Source organism: Callorhinchus milii, unplaced genomic scaffold (assembly GCF_018977255.1).
Source record: "Callorhinchus milii isolate IMCB2004 unplaced genomic scaffold, IMCB_Cmil_1.0 Scaffold4, whole genome shotgun sequence".
Taxonomy (NCBI): Eukaryota; Metazoa; Chordata; class Chondrichthyes; order Chimaeriformes; family Callorhinchidae; genus Callorhinchus; species Callorhinchus milii.
This window is the reverse complement of record NW_024704745.1, coordinates 60,882,866-60,902,694: the sequence shown is the minus strand read 5'-3', so window position 1 is coordinate 60,902,694 and position 19,829 is coordinate 60,882,866. Positions and strand designations below refer to the sequence as shown.

Below are 19,829 nucleotides of genomic sequence, written 5' to 3'. Positions count from 1 at the left end.
GAGACAGGTGTTTGACAGAAAAGGAACAAGTTGAAGTTTGAGGCTCTGGGGTGAGGTGGGTGGGGGTGGTGGGGGGGGGGTGGGGGGGGGTGGGGGTGCTGGATAGCCAGAAATTTAAAAATATGTTTGTAGCCCAAAGTCAACCAAAACACTATCCCAAAAAGTGTGGTCTCCAACAGGTAGCAGCAGATTGCACTTCAAACTGTGTAAGAAAAGGTCTTCAGAGGTGGTGGGGGGGGGGGGGGGAGGGTGGTGTGGGGGGGGGGGAGGGGGGGGGGGTGGTGGGGGGAGGGGTGGTGGTGGGGGGGGGGGGGGGGGTGGTGGTGGTGGGGGGGGGTGTGGTGGTGGGGGGGGGGGGGGGGTGGTGGTGGGGGGGGGGGGGTGGGGTGGTGGGGGGGGGGGGTGGGGTGGGGGGGGGAGGGTGGTGGTGGTGGGGGGGGGGAGGGGTGGTGGTGGTGGGGGGGTGGGGGGGGAGTTTTTTTTACAGGTTCAAATTGCAATTATAAGAGTATAAAATACACGGGTCCGTTGCTGGAAACCTGCAATAAAAACAGAAGTCGCTGTGAACACTGAGAGCAACAGCGCAAACCCAACCCATTGACCCGCTGTGGCCCAGTGTGTTTGGGGGGCGGGCGAGGGGACGGGGGCGGGGCGAGTGGGCGGGGCGGAGTGAGTGGGCGGGGCGGAGTGAGTGGGCGGGGCGGAGTGAGTGGGCGGGGCGGGGGGAGGCGGGGTAGCAGTTTGACACCTCCGGCTGCTGGTTTTGGCGCCACAAGTGATTGACAGGAGGTGGGGCGCGCGAGGCAGTGACCGTTAGACCGGGAGAGAGGCAGAGAGGGAGCGCGCGCGCGCGCGGCTTCCGGCTCGAGCCTTCACATGGCGGAGGGTGAAGCCCAGGTCCTGGTGTTGGCTGTGGAGCGGTACCTGAGGGACCGCACGGGCCCGGGCCCGGGCCCGGCCTCGGGCTCCGGCTCCTCCCTGTACGATGTGACCGTGACGGGGCTCGGGGTCCCGGTCAAAAAGTACCTCCTGTCACCGCAGCTGAACCGCCTGGTGCAGAGGAACCTGCTGAGCTCCGGCTGCCTCCTGAGGGTCAGCCGCTTCTCGGCGCTGCCGAACGGGGTGCCTGTGATCGAGAGGGCCGAGGCCCTGGGAGCAGCCTCCCCGGCTCCCGCTGCCGGGCTGCCCGCCTCCCTCCCGGGTTCGCGCCCTTTAACCACCTGCAGACGGCACTACCTGCCCCTCTGGGGCGACAGTGATTATTACGGGGAGGAGTGGAGGGCGATGGGCTGCGAGCAGGAGGATGTCAGCACTGAAGGTGACCACAGCCGCAACCTGCATTCATAATAATAATAATAATAATAATAATCCTTGCATTTGATATAGTGCTTTTCACGTCGGGAGGACGTCCCAAAGCGCTTCACAGAACACACTGTAAAGTGAATTGACTGTATGTTTGTGGGCGAACGCGGCAGCCAATTGCGCACAGCAATGTCCCACAAACAGTCGTAGATTGAAAATGACCAATTTATTATTGTTTTTAGTTTTGGAGGGATTATTATTAGGCTCTGTGTGGAGTAAGGAAACTTGCCCAAGGTTTCGCCCTCTGCCTGGAATTGAACTCAGGTCTCTCGCTTGCAAAGCGAGTGCTCTAACCACTGAGCTACAGGACTCTTTTGGTCACTCAGTCCACGACTGTTTTGGGACACTGCTGTGCAAAATTGGCTGCAGCGTTTTCACCCACAAAATATACAGGCAATTCACTTTACAGAATACTCTGCGAAGCGCTTTGCAACGTCTCGAAGACGTGATAAGGCGCTATATCAAATGCAAGGATTGCTATTATTGTTGCTACTGTTTATTGTAAAAGCTACGAGTACTTTTATTTATGAGCTGCTAAACTAACATGATTATCATTTAGTCATGGAAATGACAGGACACGTCCTATGCTCGTTGTATATGTGCAAAGGGTTGTCATCCCACCCTATAGCACCGACGTCAAACTGATCAACTGCAACATGATTTTTTATTTTGCAAAACTGAAGAAAGAAACTCACCCCCATGCACTTTTCTAAGCACAAATGCTTTGTATGTGTTTGGGGACAGACAAGAGTCCAGTGTTTGCCAACCAAAACTTGTTGCAGAATAACACAAACTTTCTTAATGGACCCTTTTCCAGCGTAGGTGGTCATCAGAAGGTTATGGGTTCCAAAGCCCTATGAGATTTTGAGCTCATGGTCCTATGAGTCATAGGACTATGAGCTCAAAATCTTCATCAGAACAGTTCTGACGAAGGGTCGTGGACCTGAAATCTTGACTCACTTTCCTTTCTCCATATACGCTGCCTGACCTGCTGAGTGTTCCCAGCGACTTCTGTTTTTGTTTCACATTTCCAGTATTTTGTGTTTTGTTTTAACAAAACACAGATTGCTTTGTGCTCATTTTCCAGTTGTAACAAAATGATCTTTATGATAATGGCCTCTAAACATTCTGGGACGTAAACTACAACAGAAATTCTGTTGATTTCTCACAACGTTTTTGATACAAGACAAAATAGAAGCACCCAAAATTTCTCCAAAGAAGGAAATACAAATTAATTTCTGCATACATTGTGTCACTTGTACACAGAATTATTTTCCCTATTTGTATACAATAATATACGGGGCCGGAGGAAAAACTGGCTTTTGCAGGTTAATCTGTTGGTGATTGATCCAAATGTAACATATACATGGCACCTCAAAACCTTTCTAACTGATTTGTACAAAGTCCTAGTCTAACAGTCTTCATTAAATTAACTTTCATAACCTGTCACTGGAAAGGGTGAGATTTTATTCAAAACATACGGGAATATATTCTTTGAATTTGATATAGTGCCTCACCCATCATTGAGACATCTCAAAACACTTCACAGGTCCCAGTGTTCTGCAATGCAATAACTTGTTTACTTCTGACTTGACTGTCAAATTTAACACATCTGAATCTTATTTTCCAGCTTCCTGGTTAACTCTTCTGTTTCTTCTTACTTTATTAATTTACAGGTCTAAAGATAATCACTCTAAAGGAGCTGGAGATGACTTGGAAGGGAAGGTGGAAGTTACCCCCATTATTGGTGAAAGTCATGTACAAATCCAGATTACGGCATTATGGAAAACCTTGCAAAAATGTTGATTGGCCTTATCAGGCAAGTGATTATCCTGTGCACTATTGAATCTTTAAGTTAAGCTTGTTGGGTGAGTATGAAATAATAGAAGCCTCTAATTTTAAGACCAAAAGTAACTACCAACATTTGTATGAAACTTTTAAATCCATTTTTCTACTAATTATATACCGCACAATGTTACCAGGAATTTAGTAAAGTGTACCAGTGTGGGTGTAAAACAGTCATGTTACTGTACAACCTCTTAACTGTAAACACTCAGCTGTACCATAATAGATTCTAAACTTGTATCTGTATGGGCAATTTTGAGTGATGTTACGCTATGATAAAGTGATGGAAGCAACATGAGATTCTACGTTAAATGGTATTAGATTTTGTGGTGTTTTTCTTATTGCTTCTGTTGTTACTGACGGCCATAATCTGGTTGCAGGCGGGCTAAGATCTTAGATTGATAAATCTAAGGCAGAAAATAAAATAAGGTTGCAATTTGCATGCGTAGTTGTTTCTGTATTGCCTCTGATGCAGTAGATTCCTAAAGTGTTGCACCTGCATATATTGTGCAGCAGCTTTAGGTCACACATGTGTTGTCACCTTAGATTGTATGAGGTTTTATTTCACTCCTGTTGCTCTGGTATGATGACAGCAGTTCTATGGAACTCATTATGTCCAAGATTATTTAGGAGCCTGGAGATTGGAACAGTATTACTTATACAGCAGTATGTTGTAAAAGATGGATATCAGAAGCGGACTCGGCCTGTTTCATACTACCCGGAGATAAAAATCTGCAATGAAATTGGTAATGAGAAAGTGTTTTGTGTTGTAGCTATAATATCTATACTATTAAAGACGAAATGTCTGTGCGTGTGTGTCTGTCCGCCAATTACGCAATAACCGATTAATGTAGAGACATGATTCATACCTCATCGGAAAGATCTTGCATGGGGGAATGTCATGGGCGTATGTTTTTGGGGGCGGGATGTCCTAGCGTTGATGAACAATGACCTAAACAAGCTCATCACACATGTATGGCAGTTTTGCTTAAGGTGTGCACACAGGGTTTATAGCACATAAAATGGTTTGTGAGTGGTATCACTGAAAACGCCAGCACTAAAAATGAGCATTAATAATAATAATAATAATCCTTGCATTTGATATAGCGCTTTTCACGTCGGGAGGACGTCCCGAAGCGCTTCACAGAACACACAGTGTAAAGTGAATTGACTGTATATTTGTGGGCGAACGCGGCAGCCAATTGCGCACAGCAATGTCCCACAAACAGTCGTAGATTAAAAATGACCAATTTATTATTGTTTTGTTTTGGAGGGATTATTATTAGGTGTGTGGAGTAAGGAAACTTGCCCAAGGTTTGGCCCTGCCTGGAATTGAACTCAGGTCTCTCACTTGCAAAGCGAGTGCTCTAACCACTGAGCTACAGGACTCCACGCATACAGAAATGATATAGCCAGTATCTACAATCGTTGATGAGATAATTCCAATATATGTGTTATTGTAACATATGAGAAATATGTGACGTCAGATGTAACACTGTCTGTACGAGTTCAATAGTACATTTTCTTAAGATGCCCAAGAAGTAAAGACAAATAAATATGCCAGACAAAATACAGAAAAACAATTAAATTAAACTGAAGAACAAAGAACAGCACAGTTGGACTTGGACCACAGAAAAGCATGCAAGAACACGGCAAAATGAATTGCCCGCTCAAAGAAACACTCTGCTGGACTTCAATGCTGAAAGGACTGCAAGAGCACCGCAAAATGAGTTGCTCTCTTAAAGAGCAGTTTGGCTGGACTTGGATGGAAAAAGACATGCAAGAACACAGCAAAATGACGCCCAGCAGCAGAGGTCACTCCAGTTAGCTGCAAAAGCAAAATTGACAACTTGTGAACCAAACAATTGGCAAAGTTCTGAACTGTATCTGAATATCACAGAAGATCATTTTAATATTTTAATTTGTCCGAAGGCAGAATGTCATCACTCAACTTGCATGGGAAAGAGGAAATAGTACACTATTAGTAATTCTGGAGGGTTCTGAATGAAAGTGCATATCCACGCACATGGAAATGACTGAAGTATACATCAGTATTTGCTGATATATTTTGCCCACAAAATATAGTCAATTCATTTTACAGTATATCCTGTGAAGCGCTTTGAGACGTCTCAAAGACATAAGGCGCTATATCAAATGCAAGGATTATTATATATCATATAAAAAGGTGAAAAGTTGACATTCATACAAAGCCTCTTTTCAATGGTGGGGAGAGAGAGTCATCAGTGGGATCATTGGCTGAATTTTCTTTTTCTTCCCATCTGCTAGGTGCTGAGGTTCCTATTGGTGTTCTGCTTAAAATAATCTTAATTCAGCACAAACTAGAACCTGAACAGCTTCACAGAGCTTAGTACCACACTGGCATTTACTTACAGAGTCATTGGGTTGCTTTTCAGAGTGCACTATGTTGAATAGAAAATCTTTGTAATTAATAGCTCATTTGTTTGTTGTAGACATTTCTTTGAACTCTCAGAAGCCAACAGCTGATATCAAGATTATTCCACAGAATCAAGTTAAACCTGAGTGGAGGCTACCAGAGATTAAGTATCACTTTATTACAAGGTAACTGACCAGAACTTTGCCTCTCTACAGTTGTACTCATGATACCTAGATTAAAAAAAATACCATTCACATTTAGTAGTCACAGAGCAAAGTGTTAAAACAGCCACAACAGTTTTTGAAAGGGTATTAGATACATGGTATCATCTAGCTGGCAGCCACGTTGGCCTACGAAATACAGTCGCTATACTTTAAATCCTTCAAAATCTGTCTTGCTCATTGTAGTATTATATTAATTTTTTGAAGAGTTTGAATTTGGGCCTTCTAAATGAATTCTGATTTTGGTCAAATAATTTAGTAATATTATCTACCCTTGGTATCTACCCTTTGTGGAGTCCTGTAGCTCAGTGGTTAGAGCACTCGCTTTGCAAGCGAGAGACCTGAGTTCAATTCCAGGCAGGACGAAACCTTGGGCAAGTTTCCTTACTCCACACGCCTAATAATAATCCCTCCAAAACCAAAAACAATAATAAATTGGTAATTTTCAATCTACGACCGTTTGTGGGACATTGCTGTGCGCAATTGGCTGCCGCGTTCACCCACAAATATACAGTCAATTCACTTTACAGTGTTCTGTGAAGCGCTTTGGGACGTCCTCCCGACGTGAAAAGCGCTATATCAAATGCAAGGATTATTATTATTATATTATTGGTGAATATTAAAGTAAAATTAGTCACGGTTTCCAAGGTTTGTTTTAATTACTGTATTTGTGCAAATTAGTATACAATGTGTGTGATTATAAGATTTGTATTCAATAAAGAATTCTGCTGTTTAATTCAAAATACTGTATATAATCAGGGAATATTTGGCTGAGACTTTTTACATTTTGAATATGGTACTTTTGCAAATCCTTAATTTCATTCATAAAGCAACATATTTTTTGTTTCCAGGAATAAACTGGAGACACTGCCTGATAATTATACTTGTGATGTCATAGGCCTTGTCACCTTTGTGGGCAGATGTGAAAGAATCAGAAAGACAGGTATAATGTTTGTAATGCTCATTTTAAAAAATATATAGTATTAGCAAATGCTAACAGCCATGAGCTATTTAAAGGTTTCTCTTTTAAAATGCATTATCTAGATGATGAGGATTTTTGGATTCGACGGTTTGTTGAGATGGTGGATGAAACCAGTGAAAAACCATTTATTTTGGAGCTTTATTCGACTTCCCAGCCAGAAATTCATGAGAAGCTTCACCCAGGTATTGAATATTGTTTAAGTTTGTCAAATGTATATTTCTTCCTAATTTATGTTCTGCATACCATATTGTTGCTGAAACGTAAATTAATAAGTGACCTTTTATGTTTGACAGCTGGCCACCTAATACAGGATTCCCCTCAATATGGAGAACATCTCTGGTCTTTTTAATTTACTTTCTGCTTTCTTGCTATTGGACTTTATCTGATGCAGCAAGCTTCGTAAGATGTAGAGCGTTTTTTAACACCTGACTACCGACAGACCAGTGAAATTCTGTGCTCTGTTATTAATAATACATTTTTATTTAGGTGCAAGGAGTAGCTTTATTACTGTATTATTGACCTTCTACTTCTAAAACACACTATTAGTGCAGATCACATAGGTTAATGGAATGACTACTCTGTTGCAAAATATAGTTTTTTTTAACAGTTGAATGTTGTTTATTTGAACAATAAACACTGTTTGCATAAGTGATGTTTTACTCTTTCTTGGGATGTGGGTGACGCTGGCAGGTCCAGGATTTACTGTACATCCATAGTTCATATTATTTAGATAAATCAGCAAATAAACTGTATACAATTAAATAATGATATACCCAGGGAAATGTAGCTGGTTAGTTTGGATGGACAGTTTCATGTGTCCCTGTCTTAAAAGAGTTTGCTGCAGATCCTGTTCTTGATAATATGTAAAATAATTTGTATAATATTTAAATCTGGAAGGGATAAACATGTTAAATCATGTAAACTGACTATTGTGTTTCAACAAATGATCTGACACTTCAAAAGTTAACTGAAGTAATGTAAAACAAAATTGTAGTTTGATATGGGGATTACATTGTTCTTTGTGGAGGGGTGCAAAGATCAGAAAACAATTGTTTACTTCCTTTGTTATCTTTTTATCAGTGACCTTCTTAGTGTGTACTCAGATGAGAATTATTGGAAGCAATTTGCAAACTGGAAAACCCATTACTTATTTAACTTCATCCAGTGAGACTCAGATTTACGTTACAGGTAAGTAGTAGTTAAACAAAACTATGCTTTTGTACAAACATAGTATGATATCAGCATCCATTGTGGGTATAATTTGAACTAATGTACGAAACCGAAAATCCTGGAAATACAAGGTAGATTCTTCCCCTTCTGTTTTGCATATAGTTGCAGTCTCTCCCTCACGTAATCCAAGCCCAATTATCTCCCTTCCCACAGTGCCAGCCTTTTTTTCTCCCATGCCCAATGTCAATCTTTCTCCACCTGTCTTTTTACTGTCTTTCTCTCCAGTTCCCTCTCTTGCTGACTCACCATTCTCTTTCCTTCCTCGCCAGTACCAGACTCACTTACAAATACCATGCTGATCTTCTCTCTTCCCCCACCCTCTTTCTCTTCCCCAGATCTCCCTTACTAGGAATCTAAGAAATGTCAGGAAAGGACTAGAAGCAGTACTCACTCTGCCTGGTGGTTTACAGGTGTCAGTTCCCATATGTGTTGGTGCTGGGAATGGGCCTCAGGGTTTCACCACTGCTGACATCTGGGTCCTATCTGCTGATGGACCTCATACATGGTTCCTGCTTGGACTTGGGGAAATTCTAAACAGTTTATTTTTAGCCATGCTATTTTTGTGATTCTGATGGAGAAAGGTCACTTGAATGAGATACAGGAGGGTGGCTAATGCCCATGAAATTATACTCCATTCATAATTATATAAAGCATACATTTTCCCATTGTCACTTATGAAACAGACACATAATTATACAGGCTATGGATGTTGAACATTTCTTTATCTGTGATTGCAAAATAGAATTTATTTCAGAAGTGCAGGCATAGAAATTAAAATATATGTTGAACTATGGTGACAAATCAGAAGCAGTTATCCAGTCAAAGATGGTGATAACATAAATGAAAAGAATTTGACAAAAATCGATACCATATTGAATAAGTGCAATTTAGAAGTGAATTCGTGGTCAGCTGTGTGCAATGCTTTGAGTTATCATACTGATATGAAAGATGCTTATTTAAATGTAAATTGCTGTTGAATTACTTTCAAATACCAGACTTTTAGTTTGTAATTTGTTTTCCTATAAATCTTGATTACTTTTTAAAAAGCTCTGAATAACTTACTTTTAAATGATAAAGCAATTTATTTTTTAAGTTCTTTCATTTTGAAATATGGTGTAATTGCATGTGGGTTAGATGGATATGAAAAGAACATCATTTTTATTTATATCTGAAAGTTAAGTTAAACTTATTTTTTGGTGGTCGTAATTTTATTCATTTTTTCTCAATTTTCTTACTCCTTCCATTTTCTGAAAATGCTGATTCATCAACAAAAGCTTACATTAATATAGTGCCCCTCACATAGAGTAGGATCCCAGAGTGCTTAATTCCTTTGCTAGAGTATAATTTCATGGGCACCAAGCCCCCTCCTATATCTCATTCTAGTGATTGTTCTTTATGAACTCAGAAGGTGAAGCTCAGCAGACCCTCAGTAAGCATCACAACTGTACCCAATTATGTCCCCAAGAGACATCAATCAATATGTACTTTTCCAGCAGGGGTAACATGGTTTGCCGTCAGTGCTGGATAAATGTTAATGTGGAATACAATGCCTCAAATAATATTTGTAAATATATGTTGTTTACAGGTTATCACAAGGGGAGGCCTTACACAGCTGACAGTCGAGTCAAAAGATTTATTCAGTGGGCAAAATCACAGCAAGAGAAGGATTTTCTGGAAAGAGCTTTTGTCGGAGGACACTATTCTTTCCCTCTTCTCCCATCAAGTTTTCGGGAATACAGTCAAAGCATAAAAGGTATAGGTTGAAAAGTATTCCTTTATTAGAGTTAATTGTTTTTAGAGAAACAGTTTTATTTCATGCAATTACATGTTTTCAATCTACCATTCTTCAGCAGCGGCAGGTAGTCTAAATTTCTGGGACCTATTATGATTGTTTTCAACCACGAAAAAAAAATACAAATATTGGAAGAACAAAATATCTTCTAACTTTGACATTTGAAAATCTGTACGTTGCAGCATTCTTTGAAACCCATATATAAGTACATGATAGATAATTTTTTTTTACAACTTACAATTTTCCTTTATTTAAAAAAATAGATTATAACATCAGGACTGCTATTGCAGTGAAGAGTGGGAGTAATCAAAAAATATTAAACCCAACTGAGGCCTAAAATTCCACTTAGGTGACCTTGGACAGTGTCAGATAGATCTCAAAGAATTTGGAAGGGAGATATCTGAAGTATCTAAAAATGAGGACTGGATCCTTGAAATTGAGCTAGAGGAGGACAGAGAAATCAGAGAAGATGGAGTTGAGAAACTTATTCTGTTACGTAACATAATTGCACAAAGTTCCTTTTTTTGAGTTTTCATACTTTCCTATGTTGAATGTGATTTATACTTTTTCCACATAATTCTTTCATATTCTTTCCACATCATAGAGATCACTCTCACGTCAATGGGTGAGGTCAAAGAAAAAATAGAAAGTCTAAATTATAAGGAACATAAACGTTTAGTCGTTCAAGGAATTATTACTTCTGTCAGATATAATTCCCCTTCTCCGTCAGCTGAATGCTTAACAGACAAAGAGCACATTCAGGTATGCAGTTTATCTGTGGACCCTCTCTAAATTTTATGTCTGTTGCTATTTTTGTTTGGAAACATAAATGATGTTTAAAATACTGTCCATGGAAGTTGTATTTTCCACACCAGTTTCCTAGAACCAAAGATTGTAATTTTTTTTATTAAACTCAGTGGCGATGTTGAAAATATTTGCAGTGCAATATCCAAGATATTTCGACCACTAACACAAGCAAATAGTGCCTTGAATAGATGTTATACATTCACTACACTCTTGAAAGCCACAAAAAATGTGTTAATTATACAAAGGGAATATGGATGGAAATGTGTTAACTGTTGTTCAAAACTTTCAAATAAAAAGTTTTTAAGAGTATTTTAAACCCCCTAAATTACATTCTGTTGTATATTTCTGAACCTCTTTTTTCCAAAATGATTTTACACTTGATTGTTAAACTTCTCAGATTTTGCCAACAGTTTGCATTATGTTATTGTCATTTTTTGTTGCTGATTTGATCCATGATTTCACATCACATTTCCTGGAGAAGTAGTTTCACTGGAAAATAATTGTAATCTTCCCATTCAATAGGGGTATGGTTTACTTAAAAAGCATTTTTTATTTTATCCACCTAACCCTTTATATGGAGGGATGCTAGTTTTTTTTTATTTTCATCATAAAGGTAAAATAAACATCAATATTGTTTTCGAATATTTTAGTGATCTTTTCTACTTCAAAAAATAATATTCTATTAGTAAGGTTGTATTGGATGGAAGTGATTTTTGAGGCATTGCTCACTCATACAGTAGCTCCATGTGTTGTGACCAAATGTTTCAATCGAGCAAGGTGCTTCATTTTGTACCGTAGTGCTTAAAGGAATAAGTTGGAAAGTCCTGAGAGAAGAGAAGTTATTTGGCAGTGGCCCTCGGTAAATTTGTAATATCTCAACAAATTCCATATTGAAGATATTTAATATGTATTGAAATGTTATTCCTGAATAGAACTAGGTAATGCGTACAATTCATCTTTTTCTTATTTACATATTTATCAAATTGGAACAAAAGTATTACAATATTTGTTTTTACTATTTAAAATATTTTCAATGATGTTAAAAATAGATGTTAGACAGTGATAAACGTAACTAATTCAAAAGTTAGCATAATGTCTTATCTCTCTCCCTAAAAAAGTATAGATGTAATAAAGGGAATGAAGAGCAGAGCAAAAAAAGAAAAGTAATGCAAATCAAGTAGGTATACAAAATTTTATTAACAATTAAACCTGTACAGAGATACTTTACTTCTGTATTTTGGTATTTTTCTGTATTCTCATTTTTAAAATCAAGCTAAGTGGTGCTTCTCCACTAATGGCTCAGGGGGTAAATGCACTATATGTTATTGTGTTGAATCTGGTTGAGTTTGTTTGCTTGTCTGTCAAATTAATTGATCTCAGCTCAGGCAGAACATTTATTGGAGGCTTGGTAGTTGATTTCTGTCTCCCCAGGTTAGGCACATGTGATGTCAAACTACCTATCATCATCATTTATTGGTTCCTGCTAGAAGTGTATGCAGAAACAATCAGGGTTAGCCAGAGTCAAAATTCCAAAACTATACGTGGGTATTTGGTGATTCTCTTTTATGCTCCCTTGGTTCACCCATTTTGAGAGCAAGGAACTGAATTTCACAGTTTGGTTTACAATAGACTCAACATTGTTAATAAGATGCGAGTATTTTTGTCTATGTTGAATTGAATATTAAGTAAACTTGAAACATTCATGAATTTTGTATGTAATTCTATGGTTAATTGGGAAGAAATCTAAGTAAACAAAGAAAAAACTAAACTGATATTTTTGCTGTGACAGATCTGGACTTTCTGAACCTTCTCACAAATCCATCAAGGAAGAACTTGTTCCTAATCCAGATCAATTGTCCAGTAGTGAAGAAACAGAAGAGGAATATATACTGCTGATGAAGGTGTGCTTAAATATGGACATTTTTCTTACCATTATTACTCCAAAAACAGTGAACAATGATATTCCACAACATTAAGTAAATATATTCATATTTCCTATTTTTCATAGTTTATCAGTACTATGTGAAAGTTCTTTCAGAATATTTTAATTTACTGTAGCTTATCCAACTTTCTGCTAAATTTTAATTAAACTACATGTGAACTTTTAGAAGACCTTAGTTAGGACAAAGTTGGAATATAGTTTTGGGCATCCCATTGTAGGAAGGATCTAAATGCAATGAAGAGAGGCCGATGTAGATTCACTGGGATGTTTCCAAGATAGGAGTTTTCAGTTACGAATAGATTTGAACCTGTTTTAATTGATGTCATTTAGTGTGATGCAATTTGGGAAAATAGCGCAAATAATGAGGTTAGACACAAAAGAAAACAGGATGATGGAGAGGGATTTAAATAGTCTGCATAGTATGGGAACCTGGCTAATTAGAATCAGAAGCTAAGTGTGTAGCATTTCTGGTTAGCCCAAGTCCACAGGAGACCTACAGTTTAAATGAGACCATGTTTTATCGAAGGGAGCTACAATGGGGTTCCCCTACGTTAGTTTTCTTCAGAGTAATTACCATATCTTCTAGAACTAGTGTCTAACTTTGTTGTAGCCCAGCAGAAAGCTCGATTTCACGTTGCACTTACTGAACACTTTTCACATAGGATGAACGTCTTGAAATGTTACACAGAAACAATAGGGAGCAGGAAAGATAATTTAAGGATGTTTGTCAAAGGCATGATCAAAGAAGTTTTTGAGAGTGTTTTTAAGCAGGAAGAGAAACAGCAAGTTGAAGTGATTTTGAAAGAACTTTCACAGACCAATAAATACCATTGTAAGGTAGAAGCTCAATCTCTGATATGTAGTACTTAGTGCTTCAAGAAAATGTGTTAGTATATAAATGATGCTCATACATTAGCATAAACCAGTATTACTATACAATCCTGTTTGGAGCTCTATTATATTATAAAAAGTCCTATTTTAGGTGTCAATGGAATAGAAGAAGTTGCAAACTTTGAACCAAAAGAAGTTGCCTTCGATTACTCCTGGCAAAGTTCAAAGTGGCCCAATATTAAACGTCAAGTGAAAGAAATCTTGCCGTTTGGCCAGCTACTTCCTGAAAGTTATCCGCACAGGTTTAAATATTCACAGAAAGAAGAACTAATGAGGCAGCATAACCTTCATCCATCAAGTTATGTTTCAACCCTGCTTGACTCCACCAAGAATGCTAAGGAGTTCACGTCTGCCTTGAATCATGGTTACTACAGTGTCACTATTGTTGGTATGTATTTGAACTTGAAATCAATAAAAAATTATCGTATGTCAAGGCATGTAATAAACCCTAATTAACCTTATCGTGTCTTCTTTGACAGATCTAAATCAAGAAATTGCAATGGATATTGTTTTTCTGCCGTCAGGCTTGGGAGTTGACAGGATCTTTGATACTTCTGCAAATGATACTAGTTTGATTTCCATCTTGTCTGGTGCTTGCACTTCTGAAACTGCAGTCTCGAATGGTAATAAGCATTTTTACAACTAGCAGAACTTCAGTAGAACCCCCATTATAAACTCTTTGTTATAACATGATTGGGTTATGGACCCTGACATTTTCTTAGCTGAAAATACGAACATTGTGCCATCCAAATCAGTCATTCCACTTAAATTGAAATCCAGTTGTTGCAAGTCATCATGCTCAAAGTCTCATTGTCGAGCTTTAAAAGGCATCAGTGTAACAACAGGATTTGAAGTGCAACCACAAAATTTAAAGCGGAGACTAAGCCGGCTTGCTTTCTACACATCTGCAAGCACGCATCCTGTTGTGTGATAGGTAATATCTCAATGCAGAAGGGCTGACGGCCAACTCATGGTCGCATCCCATTATAACGCAGGTTGGAATTTTATGGCCATCAATGATTGGAGTTCTATTGCAGTAAACAATTAGCATGAACACATTGACATTTGCAGTTTCATAAATCCTTATTCTGTATTCCTCCTGTAAGTGCTCCAAGACACTATCCTGCAGAAGAGGGCTATATAAATTCAAGTTGTTGTTAATTCAACGTAGTACCAGACATTTACAGCACAAAAGAGGCGTTTTTGGTGCCTCTGGGATCTTTGAAAAAGTACTGTGTCGTAAGAGAAGTTAACTTTGCAGGTATCTGTTGGAGACCACCTCATGAAAAGCAGAATATTGTCATGCAACTTAATGATAGAATCTCTATCTGCATTGAATAATTGTGCCATGTTCACAGAAATTAATGATTTTATAAAAACTATTTCCTCATTTAGAATTTTTTAACTCCTGTTACCAATTGGAAGCAAAATTAAATCGTAATTATGTGTAGTTCCTGTTCATTATTATCAATTAAAAATCTTTTTGATTTTTTTTAAAACAAGTATCTAAAATTGATTAACTTATTTTCAGATGTTACACAATTCAGAATTATACTGTCTTTCAAATTGTGTTTAATTAGTTGGGCCTGATAATGTATCATTTTAACCATTTTATTTCCTTTTAGACCAACTCATGAAAACTGCCCCTGAGCTAGATGGAAAGCACTTCCTATTCATATTGGATCTCTACTATAATGGGAATAACAGAACTGAAGTTATGCTAAAAAGAGTATATGAAAGATGTTAACTTATTTCATAAGTTGCCATTTTGTTACAGAAAAAATCTTATAAAGATGCTGACTCATTCTTGGATTTGGTTTCACAAGCAAATGTAACTTTCTGGTACCATGATTCAGTGACTAATCTTTATATGGGAACTTGGAGGTTGATTGTTGGCAAGCAATTTGACTGGAGGGCATCAGAGCCAAACAAAATGTTTTCATCCAATGCCATTTGTGCTCACTTCAGGAACACTGAACACTCCACATTATTATCCAGAATTATCCAAACTACAAAAGGTTTCCTTGCTTCAATTTTAGGCTTCCTTAGTTATGTCGTATTAAAAAACACTCAGAATTTCTTAGCAATTGGTCAATTCTTGATTTCACCAAATAGGTGGTATTGAGTGATTAATGGTTGAAAATTATTTTCACCAAAGGTTAGGTTTTTGTAAGCCTTTAGATATTAATAGATGTAAAGTACTTATATTAATGTTATAGCCATTAAAAAAGTAAATACTAATAAATGTCTTTGTAACAGTACAATACAAAATTACATTTATATATCGCCTTTCACTTTGAAAGGACGACAAAATGGAGACAGTGTCAGAGGTAGAACTACTCAAGGACAGAACCATGAAGGTTGAGGTGAGAGGGCAGAGGTGGTGGAGGAGGATAGAGTGATCAGTGGTTTCAAAGGCAGAGGATAGGTCAAGGAGGACGAGGAGACAGGAGCCCTGGTCACAGATGGACAGAATGTAATTTGTCACTGACCAGGGCTGTGCTGTGGCAACACGGAAACCTGATTGGAGGAGTTTGTATAGGGAGTGACGTGAGAGGAAGAAGTGAAGCTGGGACATTGGAAAAAAAGTATTTTATATCTATGTATTGCATGTTCATTGATTTTTCATATTATATGTACCCTATTTATTAAAACAAGTGTTGCATGTAACATTTTAATTAAATAAATGAAAAATTAGTATACAGTATGTTGGCATTTATTATGTACCATTTGTCATATTTCAAACAAATTGTTTTACTTAGCAGTAGTTCAATAACTACTATATTGTAATTTTCTTTGCTATGTTTTGTATATATATATTGAATTATATGTGTTCTGTTTCACTCAGAATACAAATGTTTGAATATTACAATAAATTAGGTAGAAACTGACAGTAGAGTAGACCAGTACTCCATGAAAAGTATTCTTTGCAACTAAAGTATTATTCTAAACTATATACTTTTTGTTTGTTTTCTGACCAAGTAACCTAACAATAACACAAAGAAGCAAAGGCATTACATTGTTTTGTAAGACACATTAACTTATTTACAAACCAAGTGGAGCAAATTACAACAATTTGAATTTATAAAACATCTTTCACATAAAATAACTTCTCAAAGTGCTTGAAAAATGTAGTGTTGCACACTGTCTGGCAAAGACGACTTCCCTGCTGACTGTCCAGCTAGGACTACCTATCAGTTGGGGCTTTGTCTCGCTGAGTTTGAAGACCCAAATTTGGTTGTCTGATGTGTTGGAAGCCAATGATGCTTGTGGTACATGGTGTTGATAGATGTGTGGGTCAGAAAAATGGGATGCAGAGTCAAACTGCTGGGACAGCAGTTTTCTTAGTGATTGGTTAAATAATAATCTTGCATTTGATATAGCACTTTTCACGTCTTCTAGATGTCTCAAAGCGCGTCACACAATATGCTGTAAAGTGAATTGACTATTTGTGGGCGATACATGGCAGCCAATTGCACACAGCAGTGTCCCACGAACAGTCGTGGATTGAGTGACCAAATTTTTTTTAAGGGATTATTATTAGGCATATGGAGTAAGAAAAATTGCCCAAGGCTTCGCCCTGCCGGGAATCGAACCCAGGTCCCTCGCTTGCGAGGCGAGTGCTCTAACCACTGAACTACAGAGCTCCATAGTGCATTGTTAACAGTTCACTAACAGTTCATTGTTTGTGCTCTCAAATGACAAGCTTTCCATACAAACAATTGGTATTAATATAAATTTTTGGCCTATTGGCCAATCTTAAGTCGGACTACATCCTTGAATCTTTCCTTTTCATCATCTATATGTTGCCCAACTGTCCTTTTAAGTCCAGGACCACTGCTATTCTGATCGATTGTCCATCAGACTTCAAGTCCTGGGTATTGTCTAACTTTCTTCAGCTAAAGACGCAAGACTGAGGCTCTCCTACTTGGCTCCCATCAGTGCCTTATCACTTCAGGCACTGACTGCATTAATCAACAACAACAACAAGATTTCATTTATAGAGAGCCTTTCATGTCGGGAGGACGTCCCAAGGCGCTGGACAGTTGGGTCAGGACCCGAGCAGGGGGGAAATGGTCAGGGTGAGGGGAGGGAAGGGAGGGAGTGAGGAGGGGGTAGAGAGTCGAGAGGGGAGCTGAAGGCACGGTCAAAGAGAAAGGTCTTGAGACCGGCCTTGAAGGAGGAAAGGGAGGAGGCGGCGAAGGCACTGGGGGATGGAGTTCCAGAGCCTGGGGGCTGAGAGGCTGAAAGCCCGGCTACCGATGGTAGGGTGGATAGGGCGGGGATGGGGAGCAGACCGGAGCCAGAGGAATGGAGGGTACGGGCAGGTAAGTGGGGGATAGTAGGTCGGAGAGGTAGGAGGGAGCAAGGCCGTGAATGGCCTTGTAGGTGAGGGTGAGGATCTTGAATTCGAATTAATTGAATTAATTAATTGAATTAATCTGCACAGATTTCCACTTGCATCTCACTCAGCCAGTGCGCAGCCTTGGTGTCTTGTTCAACCCCAACCGTACTTCAAGCAATACATCTGGGCTCTGTCACTTTACTTTTCCTCACTGCAGCGTCGTCCACCTCCACTACTACCCCTCTCCCAGGCTGCTGAGACCCTCATTCACACCATCATCACATCTGGGCTCAACCAATCAAATGCCCAGTTCGCTGGATTCCTACTCCATCCTATCAGCTCCTCCTTTCACAAGCTGCAGACCATCCATAACTACAGCTTGTCCTCTCCCACACTGAGCTCCATGAGCTTATAGCTCACATTACTGATCGGTTCCACTGTGTCCCAGCAGATCAAATTCAAGATCCTTGTTCTGGAGTTCAAATCCCTCCACGGCCTAGCGCCACGCTACTTTTGTAACATGCAACCCTATCACCCTGGCTGCTCCCTCCACTCAGCGAACACCACCTCCTTCATATCTCCTGCCTGATCCGCCCCACCCCACCATGAGTGGGTGAGCTTTCTGCCATTCTGCCCTGCTCTCAATCCAGTGTCCCTCCATCTTGCCCCTCTTTCCTCACCTTTAAAACCCGCCTTAAGACCCAGACAGTGCTGTGAAAGTGAAGAGCCTAGGTGTAAGGATGAAGTTATTTTTCTCTGAATAAGGTACGGTTGACCAGTCTGTTTAGCTTAGTTCAACAATAATAACTTGTATTTATATATCCATTCTTCGGATAAAATGTTAAACTAAGGCCACCTCTGCCTGTTGAGGTGGACTTTAAAGATCCCATGGCACTATTTGAAAAGCGAAGACAGTTTATTCTTGTGTCCTGGCCAACAATCTCCCAAATAAAATTGGTCATTCACTTCATGGCTGTTTGTGGGACATTGCTGTGTCCAAATTGGCTGCACTTGATTCGGATGGCTCTTTTCAAAGAGTCGGCACAGACACCATGGACCGAATGGCCTCCTTCTGTGCTGTATGATTCTATGACTTCACAGTAAACCCTGGGAGGCACTTTGGGATGTCCTCCTGGCCTTATACCAAAGTTAAGGATTGTTATATAGTGCCCTTCAAAAGGGTAGCATCCCTGAGTGCTGAATAACGATCAGTGAGATTTAAGAGGAATGGCATTCAGCCCTTAAACCCCAACAGGTAAGGTTTCCCCAAATTGTACTTAAAATACAAGAAAGTAAATTTAAGGTTGGGACTATTAAGGGGCTGAGGAACTGAACTGAAGAGAATTTGCATCTGGGAAAGAGGTGACGTGGTTTAAATGGGTACCTTGTGCCCACGGGCTGCTGCTGCTGCTGGTGGTGGTGCTGGTGGTGGTAGAGTGAGACTGGGTTCTCGAATTGCTCCTGTAATGTTTGCTGTTCTGCTTTCACTGCTTTTGTTATTAATTATTTTTGAAGTCGAATGCGTTCGACTCAACTGTTCCAAAGCCAAGTGCCAGATCTGGGGCGTGGAGACAGGGACCTGTGGGGAGGCAGTGTCCTGAGAGAGAGATATATATATATATAGAGAGAGAGAGAGAGAGAGAGTATCATGGAACAGACAGCAACCAGGAGCTCCCACCCTGACCTTATCCACTGGTGAGAGATTCAAAGTCGTTCAATATCCTATATAGATCCTAACGCATATTCATTGTATAAACGATTTTAATAATAATATTATTATTATCACACACGATTTTATTTCCGACAGAGCCTCTCCATCCTAAATGTCTCTGAAATGGAATATTACTCTTTGGGGAGGTGTCGAAATTACAGTTTATTTACACAGCAGAGAAAGCAATATGTTTTTTGGGGGTTTGGAAAACAACATTGATTTAAGATGTTTTTTTTTAATTTGATGGGATCAATGTAGCATCAACGCCACGTGAACCCTTCAGTTGTTTCTATTGCCTTATGAGCA

At 39.4% G+C, this 19,829-nt stretch overlaps 2 protein-coding genes across 2 annotated transcripts; both read left to right on the top strand.

Annotated features, from left to right (window-relative positions):
* Nucleotides 1–856: 856 nt before the first annotated feature.
* On the top strand, nt 857–3,589 carry LOC121848915 (RPA-related protein RADX-like). The gene is made up of 2 exons (XM_042334629.1): nt 857–1,318; nt 3,039–3,589. The coding sequence occupies exons 1-2, from the start codon at nt 877–879 to the stop codon at nt 3,206–3,208; spliced, it is 612 nt and encodes a 203-aa protein (XP_042190563.1). The 5' UTR covers nt 857–876; the 3' UTR covers nt 3,209–3,589.
* Nucleotides 3,590–3,783: 194 nt separating this feature from the next.
* Nucleotides 3,784–15,942, top strand: LOC103172517 (RPA-related protein RADX). The gene is made up of 12 exons (XM_007885274.2): nt 3,784–3,953; nt 5,679–5,787; nt 6,675–6,766; nt 6,868–6,987; nt 7,886–7,993; nt 9,621–9,788; nt 10,432–10,589; nt 11,753–11,811; nt 12,424–12,535; nt 13,559–13,855; nt 13,947–14,090; nt 15,093–15,942. The coding sequence occupies exons 1-10, from the start codon at nt 3,791–3,793 to the stop codon at nt 13,571–13,573; spliced, it is 1,104 nt and encodes a 367-aa protein (XP_007883465.2). The 5' UTR covers nt 3,784–3,790; the 3' UTR covers nt 13,574–13,855; nt 13,947–14,090; nt 15,093–15,942.
* Nucleotides 15,943–19,829: the final 3,887 nt, after the last annotated feature.